Genomic DNA, 21895 nt, shown 5'->3' on the forward strand with positions numbered 1-21895 from the left:
TGAGTGGCAAGAGGAAGAGGAGGAGGGGGAGGAAGAACAACCTCTGCTCTTCACCACTTCATCTTTGAATGCCTTGCACATAGCGGCATCATGGCAGCTGCTATATCCCGCCAGCGGCAGTGAGACTGAGCAGCACACTTGGCGGAGTCTTTTTTTCCACCCCTTGTCCTCTTCCTCCTCTTTCTCATTGCCATCTTGACACCTCGTAAGATCTGCCCAGCTGCCAGCATGGGGTGTCGCCTCACTCGGACCAAGGTGAGTGACCTCTTCCAGAGAGATCAATAAGAAGGCACGTTTCCTTGGATACCTGGATTTGGGGTTTCCGTGGAAACAGGCTTCAAAATATTGTCCTGAAATTGTCAATGGTCACAGGCCATGACAACGTCTTAGGAAGCCTTTAGAGGATTAATTGGAGTCTGTTGTCATGTGACAAAAACAATGCCTCACAGTGGTCACATGACCACCTCATCAAGTGACAGGTTGTCAAAATAATGAGATGTCATACGAAGATATTACATGATGATGTCGTTGTCGTCATGATGTTAGTGACGTTACTGTGCCATGTGTTAATGTGAAATTGTTACGTTTTTGTCTTCTCTGGATATAGGCATGTCGCACATTATAGGATGTTGCACAATGACAGCGTGTCATTACGTCACGTGCAAAGACACATGGGCGTTAATCACTGGGTTTTTTTGGATGGTGGGCTAACCCTAGCACATGACGCTAGAAGGGATTCATGTGGGTATGAATATACATGAATGAAATATGAGTATGAATGTACACGTATCACCTCTTCCTGTAACGGTCGTGGCTTGGGTGACTTTTAAACAAAATCAGGTACATACTCCAGCTTTCATCTATCTATACAAGTAACCTGCAGAGACACATTGAATTACAATTAAATGATCTTTCATTGGATGAGAGAAAGTATTATACTGCAATGTATCCACCTGTTGGATTTATACATTAATTCAGAAGAGAGAATAAGTTATGCCTTACTAGGAGTATATCCGCTTAATTACCATATTTTACAGTGATCCAAGATCATTATTTTAGTACTGTAACTAATCATTGATTTCCTAAATAAAGCTCAGAGTTAATTATGTTTTTCACATTGGCTAAAGGGTTTAATTCAACATCAAATAGAGAGTATATTATTATTATTATTATTATTATTATAAAATGTGCTTTTCAATGAGCACTAAAATCATTTAACAATATTTGTCACTCTTTCATGCATAACATAAGTCAAAGTGGGGTGCTGATTGAAGTGTGTTATTTACAGTTGTGGTCAAAGGTTTACATACACTTGTGAAGAACATAATGTCATGGCTCTCTTGAGTTTCCAGTTATTTCTACAACTCTGATTTTTCTCTGATAGAGTGATTTGAACAGCTACTTCTTTGTCATAAAAAACATTCATGAAGTTTGGTTCTTTTGTGACTTTATTATGGGTTAACAGAAAAAGTGATCAAATCTGCTGGGTCAAATATACAGCAACACGAATGAGCAATTTTGGTGACTTAGAAAGTTGTGTCAGTTAAATGAGCTTCATAGCATGGCCTCTTAACTTCTGGTGAGTGATTATGAGTGACTACAGCTGGTGACTTCTCTGAGGCCATTTAAATGGAGCTCATTGGATGCAAACACCCACAAACACTACAATGGGAAAGTCAAAGGAGCTCAGCATGGATCTGAAAAAGCGAATCCTTGACTTGAACAAGTCAGGAGAGTCGCTTGGAGCCATTTCAAAGCAGCTGCAGGTCCCAAGAGCAACAGTGCAAACAATTGTTTGTAAGTATAAGGTGCATGGCACTGTTTTGTCACTGCCACGATCAGGAAGAAAACACAAGCTATCACCTGCTGCCGAGAGAAAATTGGTCAGGAGGGTGAAGATTCAACCGAGAATCACCAAACAGCAGATCTGCCAAGAATTTTAAGCTGCTGGAACACAGGTGTCAGTGTCCACAGTCAAGCGTGTTTTGCATCTCCATGGACTGAGAGGCTGCCGTGCAAGAAGGAAGCCCTTGCTCCAAAAGCGGCACCTTAAGGCTCGACTGAAGTTTGCTGCTGATCACATGGACAAAGATAAGACCTTCTGGAGGAAAGTTCTGTAGTCAGACGAAACAAAAATCGAGCTGTTTGGCCACAATGCCCAGCAATATGTTTGGAGGAGAAAAGGTGAGGCCTTTAACCCCAAGTACACCATGCCTACCGTCAAGCGCGGTGGTTTTCGTATTATGCTGTGGAGGCTGTTTTGCCGCCAATGGAACTGGTGCTTTACAGAGAGTAAATGGGATAATGAAGAAGGAGGATTACCTTCAAATTCTTCAAGATAACCTAAAGTCATCAGCCCGAAGATTGGGTCTTGGGCGCAGTTGGGTGTTCCAACAGGACAATGACCCCAAACACACATCAAAAGTGGTAATGGGATGGCTAAATCAGGCTAGAATTAAGGTTTTCGAATGGCCTTCCCAAAGTCCTGACTTAAACCCCAATGAAAACTTGTGGACAATGCTGAAGAAACAAGTCCATGTCAGAAAGCCATCAAATTTAACTGAACTGCACCAATTCTGTCAAGAGGAGTGGTCAAAGATTCAACCAGAAGCTTGTGGATGGCTACCAAAAGTGCCTAATTGAAGTAAAAATCTTTCTTGCCACTTCCTGGTTTTAAACTCAGCTCCTTCATACACAGTACATGAATAATGCAGTAAATAAATCTATACTTCCTTTGGTTTAGTACAATACTTTTGTCACTCAACTGGGTCCTGACTTGTGACCTTTCCCCACAACCATCACTGTTTAGCTGGTTCGAGAGGCCCTTTGCTCTGCTTGCACGCCAACCAAATACGTACGGCCTTCTCGCCTGCTTCTTGATCTTTCCCCCCCCCCCCCCACATCTCCCATGTGTTTCTTTTGGACGTTTGCAGACAATGACGTCTCCATTGAGTGCGTTAGCATCAAGTGAGTGAATGTTTCATTTGAGAAGAATAAAACAAATATCTAAGCACAGGAACTCTTTACAACAACTTGCCTCCTGACTGAAATCCGCCTCTTTCAAAAGTCACCATATGCATTGCCATTGACCCTTGAGCTTCTCTCCGACACACCCACTTCACCAATGGCCAATCAGAACACAGAGTTCAAATTTCAATATTGAATATTCAAATTGGATCCAGTGACAGTCAGCTGCATATGAATAAGAACTGTGATTTTGCAGTAAGACAAAAAAAACTGTGCACATGCGTGTGTAATGCCTGTCACGTCTGACCAATGGTTTCAGACCGTATAAAGAAGCTAAAAAACAGTCAATTCTATTTGCACAAAACAAGGCCTATCCATCACTAAAATACATTTGTGTCCAAAAAGCGAGAAAAGAGTGTGACTCACCCTCCTCCTTCCTCCTCCACGTCAGCATCATCGCTCGCTTATGCAATGTTTTCATCCGACATTTCTTTCAGCACCAAATAATAGCAATGCTCTTCACTCTTTTCTCTCCTGCAAGCTCATCAACACATTGCTATATTCTGACCTGAAGGTATCCGTTGGTGTACCTAATGCAGTTTCATTTAGTAAAAGCAGTAGCAATCATCACTCTTATCAGCATGATGCCAACAAATCAAAATAATATAAACACAGTCCTGTCATTATGTTTACAAGTGAATAGTCTGCTAAGTAATTAATAATAGAAAATGACTCAAATCCAAAAGCCACTTTTGCAATACAAAACTGATCAAAGGAATACTCTGTGATTCCATGCTGAATTGAGAAGGAAGACTCCATTTCATGTTTCTTTCATTTTCATCATCAAGTTTCACCATATTTTACTGAGGCAGGTCGACAGACAGACTAAAGTGTGTGTGATAAATTTGTTTCTGTTTTGTTCAGCAGGGAAGTCACAGAAAATATTAATGATATCATGAGATTAGATAGTGTGACAATGATGGGATGAGGCACCCTGGTGATACCGTAGCTAGCACTAGCTCAAAATTCAGTAGAACAAGACTCACATGGCATTTATCTGGTGCTCCGACTTTCTCTCCATTTCCAAAACACACATGCTGTTTTTTTTAAATCAAAATTGTCCGCAGGTGTTAGGTTGACAATTTATTGTTTGTGGAATGTGCTCCAGCTCACTTTCGATATAGAAGATAAACGTTTCAGTGGAAATAGCTACTACATATATATGACATAGTGAGATAGTCAGAGGTGAAAAAGCAAACTGGTAAAAATGTGTGAAAGCCAAAACGGAGATGATGCGAGACTTGAATCAATTCGTGTCACCGTCAACATGCATCAGTGTATAACGTTGCTTGTGTGTGAGCCTGAGGCATTGCATCGTGAGCATAAAGAGTTGGGTGGGGTGAACGAGGGATGCTGACCTACATCCTGTGGGCCTTGTTACCGTCTCAGCTTTTGGTTTGTTGACAAAATCGCTGTGGTGACAATGGAATTGCAAATACTTTCTTTTCGACTTGACCTGTTAAGGGACACCATTTAAGCCCATATTTTACATTTCACTATTAGCTATCAACCTTATCTTTTCTGGACTGTATCTCGCGCCTGGCATATATATCCTTTCCATCTATGAATATCCTCACCTGGCTAATTTAGTCTCCAAAACATCTCAAACTGTATCCCTGATTAGCTAATTTATAATCCTACTATAATATCTCAAGTCCAAAGGTTTATGTAGAAGCCCAAGACAAATTGTATGTCCCAATGATACCTTTTTGTTCTGCTAGTGTCAGTCTAAAATGCTCACCATAGTAAATGCAGAAATAATGCATAATGTCACTTAATGTCTAATAACTGGGGTAGCTCTTTACCAAATAGAATGGTTATTTACGCTGCCCTGAACCTCTGAAAAAAATCATTATGACAGTCCAAATATTATAGATTTCAAAGATGTTAAGGGTCCTGTAAGAACAGGGTGGTCTGATTCAGTGGAACAGTTGTCGTTCCCCAATGTAAAATTTGTGGGTTTGATTCCCTGTCTTTCTGACCTTGCCTATGTTGTTCCATAAGCAAGATACTGAACCCCACGTTGCTCCTGATGCTGCATCATCAGGAGCTGAATGAGCGTTTAGTGTCAAACCGCTTTGAATGGCTTAAAAAAATTGGGAAAGTGCTTTATTCAAGTGCAAAACCATTTTAAAAGTAATTTTCACTGAGTGCGGAATTATTGAGTAAGAGCAATAAACTCTTTTTCATCTTCTCAACCAACAGAAAATTTGGGATGGGCCTAAACGGGGTATCTAGTTCATCTGTAAGTTAGAGTCCCCACCTCGAAATTGCATCTAAGCTCAGGAGTTTCTGCATGTGATGGTGCCCGTTTCTTCTAACTTCTGGTTGTTATATTCAAATGTGTTTTCAAAAGAGCCTCTGCTATGCGTCGCTCCTCTCACCAGGCCCGACAACCAAACCGCTACAGACACCGCGATGAGCAGCAGTGCTTCGTAGAACAGTACGGACAGCCGATCGACATGCAAGTGGAGGGCAAAATGGGGCGGAGCCACCGAAGAAGGCGTGTGGAGCACAGGACGCCTTCAGAGAGACACTGGGAAGCTCTAAGAGACATTGGACTGATGGAGGCTGAGGATGGCATAGGCAGATACAACACGGGGTATGTTGCATCTATAGTAGTAGTAAATGCTTTGAAAGTCACACTGCAGTTTTTGCAGAAAAAATCACCAGTTTGCGGTTTTCATGCTCAGACCATTGCTATGTCCAGTGAGACAAAATAAATACTAAAATGTACGAAAAATTTACCAAAATTTTTTGGTACAACAATATAATTGCTTGAACATTTGAAGATTGGTGAAAAAGGGAGAGTGGAGACACGGTAGCACATTCACTTCCATGTACATCGGGGTCACTATAACAATGACAAATCAAAGAATAATATTCACATTTATGGATGCCTTTTTCCTCACAGACACTTATACGACAATATGTATGCTACCAATGATGGCTTGATGATGTCACCTGAAATCTATCCAACCAACGGATACCAGTTTAGAGGATCTAGCACACAGCATCACGCCACAAACTACCTCCCCAGCGTCTCCTACAGCTTGGACCATCTGGACCGCCTGGATTTCCAGGTAACCAGTTCATTGAAGTACAAGGTGTTAGTGGCCAAGTGGTCAAAATACTACTATCCCAAAATGTATGTACTTATGTTATCGTTCAGGCGCCAGAAATGTCGGCACATCAGCCTAATTCCGAGAGTTGCCTGCTTGGCTGTTACAACTCTGGAGAAATGGAGCAGAACATTTTCTCTAGACAGGTTGTTCTTCCTGTGCCAACCATTTTTGACCAATCACGATCTTTGCAAGACAGGGCAAAAACCCATTTTGTCCCGGTAAATTAACATTATTGATTTATTACTTGCAGCCCAACTACTACTCCACTTGGCATCCACTTGGCTACATTCCCATCAATGAGGTGGACAACCGACTGGGCTGTAGCCCCGAGAGCCCACGTCACCGTGTGCCCCTCTCCGAAGCCGAGACAGATGCCATGTCATCGCTACCGGGCCATACCGCTTCCTCGCAGGGCTCCTCCTCTTCCTCCGAGTCTCTGGTTTCTTCAGAACCCAGCGACTCGGGTTTTCACAGCGTCAGTACTGGTGAACACAGATGTCTCCACAAGAACCATAGACATGCCCCACAACTACGCTTGGGCCAGTCTCCTCATGAGCAAAGAGGCCGCTGGGACCTGGAGTCCATCCCCGAGACAATGCCTTTGAGTCACACGGGGGAGCAGCATTTGAGCAGTTACACTCTGGCCAACAGCAGCACCACCACTGCCCATGTCCACCGCGCCGAGAGGAGTCCCACTCGCCACTGCTCGCCACCTTCGTCCATCCCCGGTTGGTAAACATCCATCACACTCAAGTTTGTCTAAGTTGTCTCTTTTGCCACAAAATAACTACCATAGTAGATTTTTGACCCCTCAGAGGGATTGAGCTGGAATTATAGGCAAATTTGTGTAACGAACAGTGTTTCCGTGATTGTGCCTTATGTGCCAGTAAATAATCTCAGATTGATTACATTCAGATGAGCTCTTTTTGTCGGAGTTAAATCCAGTCATTTCACTCATAAATCTCCTCTAGGCACTAACAGGGCACAAGACAGAGATCAGATAAAAAAAGTCAACTACTCACAAATCAAATCAAGCTGATTCATATAGAATAAATCATCAATAGATCCCAAAGGATTTCACTGACAGAGTTGACATTCATCCTTTCATTCATTCATCTTCTGTAACACGCATCCTCGTGAGGATTGCCAGAGCCTATCACAGCTGACTTCGGGCGAAATGCAGACTACATCCTAGACTGGTCAGCAGGTAGCCGTAGGGAACACAGAGAGACAAACGACCATTCACACTCAAAATCATACCGTCACCAGCGGGAATAAAGCCCGCGCCTGCCCGTGCCATTAGGCGGCAGAGTTGACATTAAAATAAGTGTTATCCTTTTCATATCATATCAAGTCAATTTGTAATCTCACCAGAGCCACAGTTCATTCAGAAATGGCTCTCCAAATGAACAACAAATGGGCTAAAAGAGCTTGTCCTTTTCTAGGTTGTCGCACGGAGCCTTGTCAACGGAGGGCGCTGTGGCTGGAACAGCGGCAAGGAAGAGGGGGGCGTACCATAGATGTGCCAGGACGCAGTCACACCGTAATGGATCTAAGTGAGGCCCAGTGGCGCCGCAGGACAAGTCTGAGTATGGAACCAAACCACAAAATGAAGCAGGTTCAGAATGGCCAATTGCATCCAGCCCAAAACACGCGGAATCTCAGAAACAGGAACGGTTATCCAGCACACATCAGCATGGACCATACCGGCCTGGGCCCCCACCAGAACCCAACCAGAGCCAGCCAGAGTGCAGTCAGCAATAGGGAAGAGGACTCCGGGAATAATAGCTTGATTTCTAGCAGGTCAACGGATTGGCGTGCATTTCAGACTCTGGGAAATCAATCCAGATTTCCCAAAGGTTCTGCTGGTCCCTATTACAACACCATGGGAGCACAGAGAAATCCAAGGTCTCCGCCTTCGCCCAACTGTCGACAGTCAAATCCGAAGTCCGTCAGGAGTCAGCTGCTGCGGGCCCGTGCATACAGACTAGCACGGGAACGCAGCGAGGTCACCACTGATGAAGAGGTACGTGGTGAAGGAGAGGGGAGTGGGGACCATACAGGGGTGGAGGGCCAGTGGGCTGGTCGGTACTGGAACAGGGCCGAGAGAAGACGTCACGTGGTGCTGTCACGACAACACAGAGAGCGCCGCAGCGGCGAGGAAGCCGCCGCAGGTGGCGTTCACAGCTCACTGTCATCCCAGGTAGTTCTTGAACTCAGCCACAGGAAGCAGAATCGACTAAGAAACAGCAAGTTGCTTGATGATTGGACAACAGTGGAGGAACTGCTGACCCATGGGACCCGAGTGGAGGTAGACACTCAACTGTGTCTCAGCCCTCTGCTTTCTGTTACTACTGTTTGAGGAGCCTCACTCCTGTTTGAGCTATGTATCCTCTCTTCACACTCTTATTATGTTTGTTCACTGAAAATAATCAGAAATTTGGTATATATTTAAGACAAGCGGTCGCTATGGAGACCATGTGAGATATTGGAATTGACCGAACCATAGAATTGATTAGAATAGATTGAAAATCTACTGAGATGCTCAGACAAAAGTAAAACCCAAAATGGACACAAAATACACGACGGTACAAGGGAGCTGCTATAAGATTGATCACCCAATGACCAATTTTCTTACTAAGAGGTTGACCCAACTATATAATCAAAATAATGTTTAAACAAACAAACAAAATTATTATTTTTTCTTCATTAGCTACACACTACCTAGTTGAAAGATTAGCTTGTTAATTGTCTACAGATGCTGGAGATGGAAACTGTGCTAAGAGCAGTTAAGGATTTTTTTCAAATAGACAATAACAATACATTGTCTTAAATTGGCAAAAAGTGCAGGGTGTAACCTGTTTCGCCCAAAAGCAGTGGTGATCAGTTGCAGCTAATCTGTAAGTGTCATTGAAAATGATTGGTTGTGTAATTGTGGTACAATAAAATAGATACCACACTGATATTAAATATACAAGTGATATTTTCTATCTGATCTAAGATATTAAATACACTCTGATCTTTAAGACCATTTCAATATCCCACACTGATAACACAAGTTAATGCAAATTGCACTTCCTAAGTGGTCAATCAAACAGTCAATTTGGCCTAGTGTAAAAAAGTCATTTTCAGTTTCTCAAAACCTACAGTAAATTATTTTTTTTGATGATATGACTTCTGTCATATGCAAAGAGCAAGAGGCAAGGCTCAAGATTACAACAAAATAGAAAACGACGTCTGAGTATGTATGTATGAAATATAAACCAGGTTTTGAAATATGGGAGACAGCAACAAAAAAAAACAGCAAAAAACATTTAAGTGTTGATGGATGTCATTTTTGGTGCCCAAGATGGGATTGATCCACTCAAGAACTATTGTACCAATATGGCTTGTTAACAGTGTAACCGTGTCCAAAAATTCACAGGACTGCTCGTTTATACTGACCAGGGGTTCTTGATAATCTCTGATTGGCAGATTGATTTCAGGGTCTGCAATGTCCATTTTGTTGGACTACAAGGCCTAGAGAAGAAGTGAAAAGGTATTTCAAAAGCAGATTTATAAATTAGATGAAAACAATTAAAATAAAGACAGAACTGTACAGGATATTGTGTGCTACAAAGTAAGTGTGCGCGCCAAAAGGCACAGTTGCACTGCGGCCAAAGATGTGTAAATTTGACATTGTACAACAACCAAAGTCTCTTTTATATTGATATTATTTTTTTATTCAGTACACAATGCTTGCCAATGTATTTGTTGATATTCGTGTTGACTTAGCATCAATCTAGCTACATCCAGCATGTTACATGACATCCTGATTAGATTCACATACTAAAGTTCAACATTGATATTGCAAAATTCTATCGTTGTGTTTGTTTTTAAAATAAACAATTATGTAAAAGTTGTATGATGTAAATGCCAACATCATTTAATGCCATTACATTACCCACCTCAGGGAAGAACTCTGAAAGCACCAAGTGGGTGTGGCTGGGACATCATTCGCTTAAATGTTTTAGTCAAAAAGTAACAGGGATGTATTACCCTCCCCTACACATGTGCACCCACAAATAAATAATGACATGGAACTAAGGTGGATTTTTTTTTTCCTTCTAGGGGTTTCTTTGTTTTCTCTTTTTTCATGCTCCGTTGAATAAAGTTGTTGAGGTTTGCCAAATGTGGTCTTGTCAAGTATTTTGAGGCTGTTTGTAATTAAGGGTCAGATCAGTTCAAATACACCAAATTTGATTCCATTGACACACACCAATGGGGAAAAATAATGACACAATAGACAGTTAAATTGTGGGAAGTCCTGTGGGGAGGTTGTCACTAGGGTTGCCAACTCCCTTTGAAAGAAAAGGGACATCTCATCGGTACAGCTGGTTGGCCCTTTAGTCATTTTATTTTGTTTTGTACATGAGAAGTATTTTTTTTTTGCTTTTTATTTGACTCAAACCTGAATTAATTGGGTCCACATTTTTGCTATATGAGCACATGGGAAAACAATTATCAGCAATATATTTTAATTATTATTTTTATAATTTTAAATACTAAAATTAAAAATAAATTTTGAAAATATGAATTGTTTATGGCTCTCTCTGTCAAATATAGTAGGCCAAAAAATACACAAAAATACGTATAATATTAGGGGAAGCAGACAGTCACAAAAGCATAAATGCCCTTGAGTCTCTAGTGCCCAGACGTATAAAGACAGAATTTTTCCATCAAATTCAAATGATCATCCGGTATGCCAAATACTAAAAACCGGGAGCGGTTTCGAAGGCCTCATTTCCAATTCATGTTGACAGCAGTGCTCTATGTAAAAGAGTTTATTTAAAGTTGCCACGTGGTTCCTCAAACAGGCCTGTGAGGGTTAATACACAAATCAGAACATTTTGTCGATTAAGAGAAAGTGCAAACATTAATTCTGAGATAAACCTGCAACAACAACAAAATTCCATGCTGCAGTGATTTTGGTTATGCACAAATTCATGTTGTCTTCCCTTATCTTCATGATAAGCGACGGCACCTCTACCAATGCAACAAGGAGGATTTCGTATTGTCAACGTTACACTCATACTATGCTCATTGATCACAAAGCAAGAGAGGCGGGGGACATTCCTTTGCCATACATCATCCAGTAGGCTCTTCTTGGTTGCTACGACAACTGCTGTTTCTAGGGAAACTAGGACACATCGCTTCAATTTTGCCATGGCAATATGTATGTCAAGGTGATATTTACCCTACGCAAACACACGCAAAGGAAATGGTACCCCTTTGTTAATGGAAGAAAAAACAGTGGTCACAAAACAATTTTGAAGGGTGTATTTTCATAACATAAACAGAGAATTAACTTTATATATATACATGTTTTTTTTTATATATATATATATATATATAATATATGTATAGGGCCCAGAATGTATTGCTACGCCCCTGTCTAAAGGTGTGCCATAATGTATACAAATAAACAGATTTCCGCTCTATCCCATTCACGGCACTTTGGCACAGCAAAGAAAATCCATGAAAGAAAAAGAAAATCAGTCTGTCACACATCCACTTCTATTTAAAGTGTCTTTATCCCACATTAAAACTGTTTTCCACAGCCACAGCAGCAGAACATTTGATTACATGCCGTAGCAATTAAAAATCACACTTGATATGAAAACAGCATATGAACCAAGAATACAATGGAATGCCCCAAGAGCAACCGTTAGTCGTAATGCAATCTGCCTGAATATTCAAAGCATCATACTGAAAGAAGTCAACTGTTTTGCACATATTTACTCCACTGAAATGTTATACTATTCATCCATTTATTATCCGTACAGCTTATCCTGACAAGGGTTACGGGGGTGCTGGTGCCCATCGCAGCTAACTAAGCCAGGGCACAAGGAGACAGACAACCAATCACTCATACGAAGCGGCATTTCTTTGGGATGTATGAGGAAATTGGAGTACTCTGAGAACACCCACGCAAGCAAATGCAGAACATGCAAACTCCATACAGGAAGGTAAAAACCTGGGATTGGGCCCTCGGTCACACGACTGCGCGGCCGAGGCGCTAACCACTTGTCCACTGGGCTGCCTGTTTCATTATTAAATGATTATTTTTTATGAGTGGTAGAATATTTGTCTCCTAATCACCTACTCTGGTGGCCATGTCAGAGAATCCTTTAGCAAGATACTAAACCGACATTCCTCCTGATGCTAGGTCATCAGTAGGTGATAGCGGTGACAGTGTCAAAGTGCTTTGAGTGCCCAAGCTCATGAATTGATTACTTTTGAAGTATAATTAATAACAATAAAATAATAATTATAAAAACTGACTTGGTATGAGTCCCATCGGAAACAATGAACACTTCCAAATAATGCAAAACTCTGTAAATGGTGAATCAAACACTTACTAATATTGTAAATGCCCTGATTAAAAAGTGTTAATAGTAGCAGGCTAGAATTATTCCCTTATACAGTAGTTTCCTTTTGGCTGTCTTGCAAATTACATTTGACCAGAAACTCCTTCATGGTTGTTTGGCTGTCCAGCTCCGCCCCCTGCTCCTTCAGCGTGTGCAAAAGCTCCTCCCATCGCCGCTTGTCTTGTCCCGTCTGCCATGACAAGCGCACCACGGCCTGTAACAGTGGCAGAAGGAGTGGGTGGGGTCTGTCCAAGTGTGTCCTCTCTGACGGGATCAGAAGGTGGAGGGCTTTGTCACATTGATCCCTAGCTTCTTCTAGCTGCTCCACTTCTTGGAAGCAACAGCACAGTGCCACGAGCGTAAAGAGCCAATGGAGCTGCTCCAGGGGCTTGCCCAGTTTGTCTTGCAGCCTTTTAGCATTAAGCAGTGGTCCAAGAGCATCCTGGTAGTGGCCCACACTGGACACATGACAATGTTCAATCATTAACTCTTTGACAGCGACCGCACATGTCAATAGACTTTAGACTTCCACCAAAAATAAAAGTGACAATCAGAAAATTGATTGTGTGAAAAAAGTATAAACTAAACCACAGCAAATGAAAACGTATGTATTTCGAAAATGCTTTATATGTGTACTAAGATGTACTATACTCTTGGGAGTAATGCGTGACAACTATAAAATTCCTTGACTCAAGAGAAAATAATTCTTTAAAATGAGTGTAGCAGCAATGATGCAAACACATTTTATTTTCCTTCATTTCATAATTTGTATTTTTAGACAGGTGGCTGAGAAATAGTCTGTGTGCTTAACACTGCCAAACATTTCAACCACTTCACGGGAAAAAAATCAAGCATTTTACCAACCTTGAAAACAACATTAAAATCCAAGCGTGTTCAAGGATTTCAAGAGTCCTTACAAACCCTGCTAGCTTTTCTGCCATGAGTCAGAATGACAAAGTATTTATTGTTATTGGGCAAAAAGCACAACACAATTGAAATAAAAACTGCATATCTTGATGACAGTACATACAGGTGAACATTACATGTACCTATCGAAGAAAAAAATGAAAAAAATGTGTCTAACCTGACAAGCAGCTGTCCAGTCTGGAGGTCTGGCAGGTAAAAGAAGAATCGTACACAGGGCGCCCCCCGAAGGTCTGGCAAGGAGCATAGATGCGTCAAGTACTGCTCAAAGGCACGGCTCCGCTTGGCGATGGTCTCCGCCGTAAAATTCTTGCGTAGCTTCTTCCCTACAGAAGGAAATGGGAAGTGGTCACAGACAACCTGAAAGCATTGAGCATAAAGACGTCCCGTGCTGAGATTGCGCTCACGCGGGAAACACAGACGCGCCATCTGATCTCGATAGTGTTGGCGCAGGGTGGCGTGAAGCCGCTGGAAGTCGGAGTAACGGCGGGTGATGACGGCCGGGGTCTTGTCACTACTGCCCGCCTGGACGACGTGAATGGTGTACAACTGGCAGAAGTAATAGAAGTGCTGCTGTCATCAGTGCAGCTCCATGAGCCAACCAGAACTTTCAAGTCCCAACTTACCACATATTTCGAGGACACGTCCTGAATCACGCTGGCATCTGTCACTTCAAATGACAAAATGTCCGAGTGTCCAATTCCTACCCCAGTTCCTTCAAAACAATAGAAAAAGAAAGCACAATGTTTTTCTTCCATTGTGGTTTCTTAAAGACCACCTCACCTGTACTGCTAAGCCCCTCTTCCAGTGACTCTCCCAAGAAATCCGAGTCACTGTCCAAGTCTGATCCGTCACCTTCCGCTCTGTCATCAGTTTCTTCACCGCCATCGAAGGACAGCGTTCCACCCAGCTGCTCAGTCACGCACTCATCTTCCTCTTCTAGCTCCGCCTCGCAAACATTCTCCTGTTGTCCTGTCTGCTTAGGCACCGCTCCCTGGCCATCTTTGAAGATGGAGCGCTTCAACCTAGATAACAGCTGAGAAGCCATTGTGCCATCTGGACAACGTAACAGAGTTCCAGATGTAACCGATATTCATGTTTCATCTATTGTTGTACATCATTTCTTTGTCTGTTCCATTGCATTTAAAACTACATTCCAGTATATGTATTTATTATTGTCTTTTGTTATTGTTTTTTGTTTCCCTGTCCGCCTGACTACATGTAGCAGAAGTTGTTGCAGTTGATTTTGTATGAAATTGCTTTTTGTTGATGAGGGGGAAAATACCAGTTGGTAACAATTCCGTGAAAGGTCCCCTGAATTTCAGTGGAGTCAGCTTTTGCCAGGGTTAAGTCGAGGGGACAGTTGTAAGTTATTTGGTTTTTATTTAAAGGCACATATACCAACTACGATATTACACATTTGGCAAGTCAACAATATTTTGTGGCCGAGAGAGGTTGTTCACTCAGAATATGCACAGGTAATGGCACACTATCTTAGAGATGGGGGCAAGAAAAACGCTTCTTCCCACGTACATGTTCTGAAAAATTTGCTGGCATGTGTTGTGTAAATATAGGAAACGAGCAAAAGAAAGTGACATCTATTTTCCATGGAATAACAAGCAGAGGTAGTTCATTTGAAAGTCGGGGCTTGATTGGAACTTGATTTGAGCACAAATGGATTAAAAAACTAAAATAATGGGGTAACTATAAACAATCAAGATTACAGTCTGGAGCAGCCATCAGCTATTTAAATCTTTCTGTTTCATTGACAATGATAGATGTCCAATCACGTGACTTTTTTCATCCTTCTGCTGTAAAAATAAATTAGTTGGTCACTACTAGAGAGAGACCTGTCATTGTCTACAACTCAGGCAAAAAGATTCCTAATAAAATTATTTTTTTCTTAATACAGTACTTCTAGGTTTCCTTTAGTAAAAGACTATCTAATGACAAAACCATGACCATCATCTCCCAAAAGCTTCTGTTTTCTAATACATACACAGTCTAATAACACATACAGTATAACATAGAGATTTTTGACATACTACAAATACCTTTAAGTGTTATGGCTGTTTAGCAAAGCTATATTAATGAAGTAAAAAGAAGATTTAGTTTTATGAGACATCCTGCATTCTTCACGTGGTCACGATTAGTTATTAAATCGCCCTAGTCACACATTTTAACCATGGCAACTCAGCACACGGGCTTGACAACGGTTTAACCCGCATATTTGTCTAGTTTGACAGCAACTGAGCGCCAGGCTAGCCGATAGCCACAATGTTAGCATGGAAGTTAGCAAGTTTTTTGAAAGTTTCTGTTGAGTTTGCACTCACCCCGGGCTGGCCACTGCACACACTAATCGTTGTTCCGTACTTTTAACTTGCCTCACTATATTACTGATAAGAATCCAAAAGACAAAACCCAAGACAACCAACCATCTCTCTCTCTGGCTGTCTCTTTCTCTCTCTGGCTGTCTCTTTCTCTCTCTGTCTCCCCCCCTCTCTCTCCCTTGGTCCTCTGTTTTGGGGGGCCAATATGAAGGGTAATCAATCATTAAACAGGCCACTTAATGCAAGACAAAGAGTTCTATATGAATGTACAGGCTTAGTCCATGATTGCATACAATCCTCGCCAGTTTGTCCATAATTAATATCATTCATGACACTTGTTAGTTCAACAGTCCTACGCTGTCTTTTTTCCCCGACAGACCTTGAAGGCAGCATAGTGAAGGTGGGCGTGTCCTGCCGATGAGTCGTGAAGGTGTGAGCAGGTAGAAAAATAGGTAAAAGAAGAGCGTTCACCCGGGCACGGTGGTGCAAATTTTACCCTATTCACCCCAAAAACCAAGGGCGAATTTAGGGGTCAGTCGCTCAGGTAAGACCACTGGGAATTGAGTATCGAACACTTCCCCGCTTTTAATTATCGCGATAGGCTCTATTTGTGTGAATTGTCCGGCCCTGCCCTCTTTGCTACAAATTAGCACAAACATTTCCATTGAAACACAATTGAACGGATATACATTAATATTCTCAGCGGCCAGCCCATTTATAATATAATTCTGGGTATAAATGTCATTGAATTACTACGGTGTGAATATTAACATGTATTTCATCAAATACAGATTTACTGCTATCTGAATTACAACTACTAGATCATACTTAGCAACTCAATTGTAACAATGGGTCGATTTAGGTTTGATTGTCAGGTAGCAAATCGTTTGCTGAACAATATAGCTGTTTGAAGGGAGAATAACCTCTGTTGCAAACGTGATACCATTTTTTAAGCTCTTCTAACTGTTTGGAAGAGACGAATGTGAATGTGACTTGACTGGTTCTTGACGCCTCCAAGTTGTGTCAAGCGCTCTCGCTTCCGCTTTTGCATTTACAAGTCCGAACACGCTTTTAAACACGACATCAATCTGCGTGTCAACGACGGTTGGGCACTGAGTCTCAAGAATGGAAGGACATTTGTTTAATGGGGGATTCAAAGCAATCAAAACCACAGCGGTTGTACCTTGGACTGAACGATTATGGAAAAATATCTCGGAAGGCTTGGGATATGAGAATTCACCTATTTGCTGTTTTTCTTCTTCCTTTCTTAACACTAGTGCAACTTTCTGCAAACAGAGTTCCCAAGGATGGCCATGAGGGGACGCTGTCCTTACCATTGTCTTTTGTTGGCCTTCCTGTGCTACGTGGTTGGGGCTGAAACTGTTTCAGAATTCAGGATCTGTGCCTTTAGTCTGAATAAGATTGACTCACAGAAGATGATACAGTCCAGAGTGCTGCACACATTAACAAGGGTACTCTACATGCCACACACACACCTCTTTACTGTTACTTTTCAAGTGCTCAAAGGTGTACATGTGTATAGATTGTGTCCCGCTGCGACGTCACCCTCCTCCAGCGAGTGGTTGATTCTGATGGGTCACTCATGAAAACTCTGGTGGCATCACTCAACAGGTACAGTGGAAGGTACTGATGCAAACTATAACCATTCAGATAAGCGCTTGCTGTTGTGGTGGTGCTCTGGTTAGCAGCTGATTTTTTTATTTTATTTTTTTTAGATTAGATTAGATTAGAATTTTATTTCATCCCGTATTTGGGAAATTTCTTGGTTGCAGTAGCAAGACACACAAGACATTGTAGACCTAGGTAAGAAACTGGAGCCACGCACAGGAAGTCCACAAGGTGGGGACCTTCTACAGACAGACTGATTTTCAAACATGTATAGTTTTTTTCCATCAAGGATCTAAATTGAGAATTGAAAAGAACATGAATTGAATTAGGAAACTAGAATCCTAACCTAATCATCTAAATTCAAACATTGCCCAACCATCCGCATTGTGATTGGTTATGATGTGGCCCTCACACACACACGATGGTCCAAAAAGACTTGATGGATACTGCTGAGATTCCACCGTTCTCCATCTGAATTCGGTGCTTATACTGTAGCAGATGTTTTAGATATCTTTTGCCCTTTTTATTCTTGGCATTAAATGAAATAAGATGGCTAGCATGTCAAATATTCAACAACAGTTATTTTTTAAGTAAGATTACATATTACTCGCTTGGAACATATCAAGGGAATTAATGGTTTCATCACATGATCTTTCAAACTGAAATGTTTGTATTTCTCTGTGTATGGCTCATTTATCTATGATGAGTTGAATCAGAACTTGGTGAATTTTGCTAGCGGTGTGTAGCTAACCAGGGGCTGTTAGTGACCTTGAACCCTACAGTGACACTGTCTTCTTTGTGACCCTCAACAGGGAAGCTCAAAGGTATAGTTTCTCCGAGCATGTGCAGTCACACCTTTGGCAATCAATCTAATCCAATCTACTAATCTGATTGGCTGTGATTATATAAATCTCATGACATGTCAATGCATCATTGACTTTAAAGCTGTCATTCATATTTTCTGATGCCATGTGTACAATTATATAACATCACATCCAATTAATTTAAATCATCGTTTTTGAGTGTAAACCTGTTTGTGTGTCATTGTTTCAGTAGTATTATTCTTTGTAACCTCAATCATAATTGTCTTAATTTAATGCCTGTGACTAACAAGCTCACTAACAGAAGTCATGCTGATTCTGCTCTGTGATTATTTGGTCAAAGCGCTTGACCTGTAATTGATGCATGAGCGCTTGATTGTCTGATTATTGATTATGTATTGTCATTAACAAAGGTGGGTAGAGTTGCCAAAAGAATACTACGGTAAGAGTAGCGAAACCTCAAAAAGACAGTTATTCTCTCCAAAAGACACATTTTTAGATAATTCCAAAGGATGTAGTATTTTTAAGCACTACAACTCTACATTTATCGGTTCATAAGAAATTAATATACTAGTTCAAATCACCCAGTTTATTGTAAAAATAAAACAGGGTTAAAAGGGTTCATGAGGAAACGCACACACTTGATCATATGATAGTTTTTTATAAGTTATTGGGTGAGATGTGTGCTTTATGTTTATGCTGTTTGTGTGTGTTTATGTGTGGTTTTGGTTGTGTGGAGGTATGAAGGTTACCACTACAATTCGGTATCCAGCTCCAATCTGGGAAAGTCTGATGACCTGCAGAAATATGTCTTCCTTTACAGGTAGGACACGTAACCATTTTCTTTTGTGTATCTCCACATGTTGGATGACTCGTGCGTATGTACACATAGGCACAAGATTTATAGACTTCTGAGAGAAAGGTTATCGATTTGGTTTTCTTTTTCTTTTTTTGTTCTTCTTGGGAAGGACACATTAAAATGTCTACTCCTGGTTTTCATCGAGTAATCAGGGTGAACATTTGCAGTTATATTCTAGGCATCTTTATGCATTGCATTGATTTTCAGTTGTATTTTTTTATTTATTTTTTCTCAGAAAATATTCATGATAGGCTGATAGACCATTTAAGTTGTCCTTAGGCATGTGTGCGTAATTGGCTGTTTGTCTCCTGCCCTGCGATTAACTGACAACAAATTCAGGGTATAACCCACGTACTGCCCATGTTTTTCTATTGTACACTCCATCACGCTTTTAAAGTCACTTGCTTTTGTATTTCAAATTACCTTTTTAAATAAAAGTTTGAATTCGTTCCAAATTAGGTTCTTAATTTTTCCTCCTTTTGTGGTCAGGACAGAGACAACGCGTGTAATTGCTCAACATCCATACCAGAAGCAGAATCAATTCGTCAGACCGCCATTGGCTGTTTACTTCCACAGCAACAAAACTGGTAAGCAAACACCTCAAGAACCATTTTCATTTTGTTTGGGTTGTTTTACTCTCTTTATTCTGCTATCAGCTGTCAAAAACTTTATTCTGGTCGGACTGCATACGGACCCAAGCAACACCATCCAGGAGATCGACCGCTTGTACGACGTCTTCGAGCAAGTGATGAAAAAATGGAATGACAAGGTGAAATGCATGCTTATATGCTGACATCCTAAAACTACCAAGTAATTAACTTGTACCTGCTACTTACTACCTTGAGATTTTGGGTCAGTGTTAGAGGCAGAAAGAGCAGGCAGTCGGATTTAAAAAAAAAAAAAAAAAAAAAAAAAAACTGATATAGTATGTCAAGATTATCATGAACCCAACTGTGAAAGATCATTCTTTATAAACCCCATCGCACATGAAAACACGTGTGTTTTATGTGTCTGTATAGAATGTCATGTTCTTGGGGAATTTCCACGCTAGCTGTGCTTACATGACACGCCGTGACAAGAAGCAAATCCGACTGTTCACCAACTCCAGCTTCCACTGGCTCATTGGAGACAAAATGGACACTACTATCACAGATGAGACAAACTGCGCATATGACCGGTACGTGTGTGTGCGTGTGTGCCATGGCTGCGTATGTGCTGCATGTTTGACGGGTTGTGTCACATCTCGTAATGCAGAATCGTTGTGCACGGAAAGTCTTTCCTGAAAGCCATCACGCCATTCTCTGCCGGTGTCTTCAACTTCGCTCAAGAATATAAGCTTTCCAGAACAACGGTAATGCATGCTTTTTCTAGTCCCCCATTATTTTTCTTAATATCCAAGTATATATTGATGTATATTGCTATAGCAAAGAGCATTACAGAATCCATGATGTATGTTTTTAATACTGGTGCACTGTGACAGTGAGTCAAATTTTAGTTCTTAGGTTTTACTTTGCCAAGATCGCACCTCATGTGCTAATACAAAAACATAACTAAATATAGTATATTTAGAATGGCATTCTGAAAACTGCATTGCAATATAGCGCTGGACTCGTGCATGTTATATATAGTATGCTGCTCGTAACAGAGCAATTTGGCACACAAAGTGAAGTTATTTCTGATGTACATTGTTTTGTAAATGATTGTATAGTGTGCAGTTGTTATTGCATATTAATTTCCTCTTTGCCATGTTCCATCACTGCATCATACATACAAAATTCAGTTTAGGTGTAGTTGATCCTTATTTACTGAGCTCAAGTGTTTGATCTTTTGCTTTCCAGGCGCACCAGGTGAGCTCCCATTTGCCTGTGGAGGTGAGGCTCAAGAGCTCTGCCTTGCAACTTCAGGCCAAACATCTGCTCCTGCTCGCCCTCTGCTGCTTCTTTTTTCTGTGAATTGTTTTTGTCACCTTGGTGTACTCTCAAGACGTCATGCATTACAACCTTGCTGCCATCGGAATTCTTCTGGTCCGAAAGGAGTCCTGATCTGATGACGTCTTCTAAAGAACTTGCAGTTTTTTCCTCAATTTGGAGAAAGATTTTTTTTTAATCACAAGCACTGTCATGATTTTTTTTACTTTTTTTTGTGAAGGGGATTGCACAAATCCTTTTAAAAATCACCTAAAATTTCAGTGGTGCCATGGTATCATGACTTGTGAAAATACATATTTCCTGTTTTTTTTTTCGTTTCTATGCTATTTTAAATAAAATGCTAATGATTTTTTAAACAATGTCTTTTTTGTTTCAATTATAATGGTGAATGAAATGTTTTGTGAGCAATTTGCTCTCTGAATTCTTGCTTTTAGACTTGGCTTATCATAAAATACTGCTCTACTGAAGTAACATTGATCATATATACTCATGTTTTACAATTACTACTTTAGTCAGATGAACAAATCTCCAAATCGCAACTGTTGATCACCCTGCACCTCAGTCTCCTGATCTGTAGGAGTCGCTGTTTCGAGCAGTGGAGTCTCCGGAAACGCAATCGATAGACTTGTATACACATACAATGTACATACAATGTAATACATGCTCGCTATCCCGTTTTGTTAGTACGTAATCGTTGCTAATTTGCTTAAAATGTTATTTACCATATTGTTCACAATGTCTTGGCTTCATAGCAGAGATCGTCAATTTTTGCGAAGAGCGCACCCGTATTAGTGTGCAATGCGTGATTATCTGGTGGGATCCTTCACCCAAGTAACAATATT

The 21895-nt window shown here is 40.9% G+C and overlaps 3 protein-coding genes across 8 annotated transcripts; 2 read left to right on the forward strand and 1 right to left on the reverse strand.

The window, feature by feature from the left end:
* Positions 1-22: 22 nt before the first annotated feature.
* Positions 23-10234, forward strand: LOC144086566 (uncharacterized). Its single transcript, XM_077616468.1, has 6 exons — positions 23-255; positions 5415-5629; positions 5942-6110; positions 6200-6295; positions 6403-6880; positions 7598-10234. Exons 1-6 carry the CDS (start codon positions 229-231, stop codon positions 8512-8514), a joined length of 1902 nt encoding a protein of 633 aa, XP_077472594.1. The 5' UTR covers positions 23-228; the 3' UTR covers positions 8515-10234.
* A 1214-nt stretch (positions 10235-11448) lies between these two features.
* Positions 11449-16183, reverse strand: snx21 (sorting nexin family member 21). Of its 2 annotated transcripts, XM_077604126.1 has the most exons (6): positions 15820-16181; positions 14270-14542; positions 14113-14201; positions 13894-14035; positions 13647-13812; positions 11449-13020 (listed from the first exon to the last, which is right to left on the reverse strand). In XM_077604126.1, the coding sequence occupies exons 2-6, from the start codon at positions 14532-14534 to the stop codon at positions 12612-12614; spliced, it is 1071 nt and encodes a 356-aa protein (XP_077460252.1). In that variant the 5' UTR covers positions 14535-14542; positions 15820-16181; the 3' UTR covers positions 11449-12611. The 2 variants fall into 2 exon arrangements, with proteins under 2 accessions (XP_077460252.1, XP_077460244.1); XM_077604118.1 differs by having other exon boundaries at positions 13647-14035; positions 15820-16183.
* Positions 16184-16193: 10 nt separating this feature from the next.
* LOC144076353 (deoxyribonuclease gamma-like) lies at positions 16194-21412 on the forward strand. 5 transcript variants are annotated; one of them, XM_077604144.1, is made up of 10 exons: positions 16194-16360; positions 17113-17288; positions 17360-17460; positions 18258-18269; positions 19006-19089; positions 19615-19712; positions 19782-19894; positions 20145-20302; positions 20380-20476; positions 20964-21412. In XM_077604144.1, exons 2-10 carry the CDS (start codon positions 17124-17126, stop codon positions 21075-21077), a joined length of 942 nt encoding a protein of 313 aa, XP_077460270.1. In that variant the 5' UTR covers positions 16194-16360; positions 17113-17123; the 3' UTR covers positions 21078-21412. The 5 variants fall into 5 exon arrangements, with proteins under 5 accessions (XP_077460270.1, XP_077460262.1, XP_077460271.1 ...); XM_077604136.1 differs by having other exon boundaries at positions 16195-16360; positions 17094-17288; XM_077604145.1 differs by having other exon boundaries at positions 16196-16360; positions 17094-17288; positions 17360-17448.
* Positions 21413-21895: the final 483 nt, after the last annotated feature.

The sequence above is a fragment of the Stigmatopora argus genome, chromosome 1, assembly GCF_051989625.1.
Source record: "Stigmatopora argus isolate UIUO_Sarg chromosome 1, RoL_Sarg_1.0, whole genome shotgun sequence".
NCBI classification, from domain to species: domain Eukaryota; kingdom Metazoa; phylum Chordata; class Actinopteri; order Syngnathiformes; family Syngnathidae; genus Stigmatopora; species Stigmatopora argus.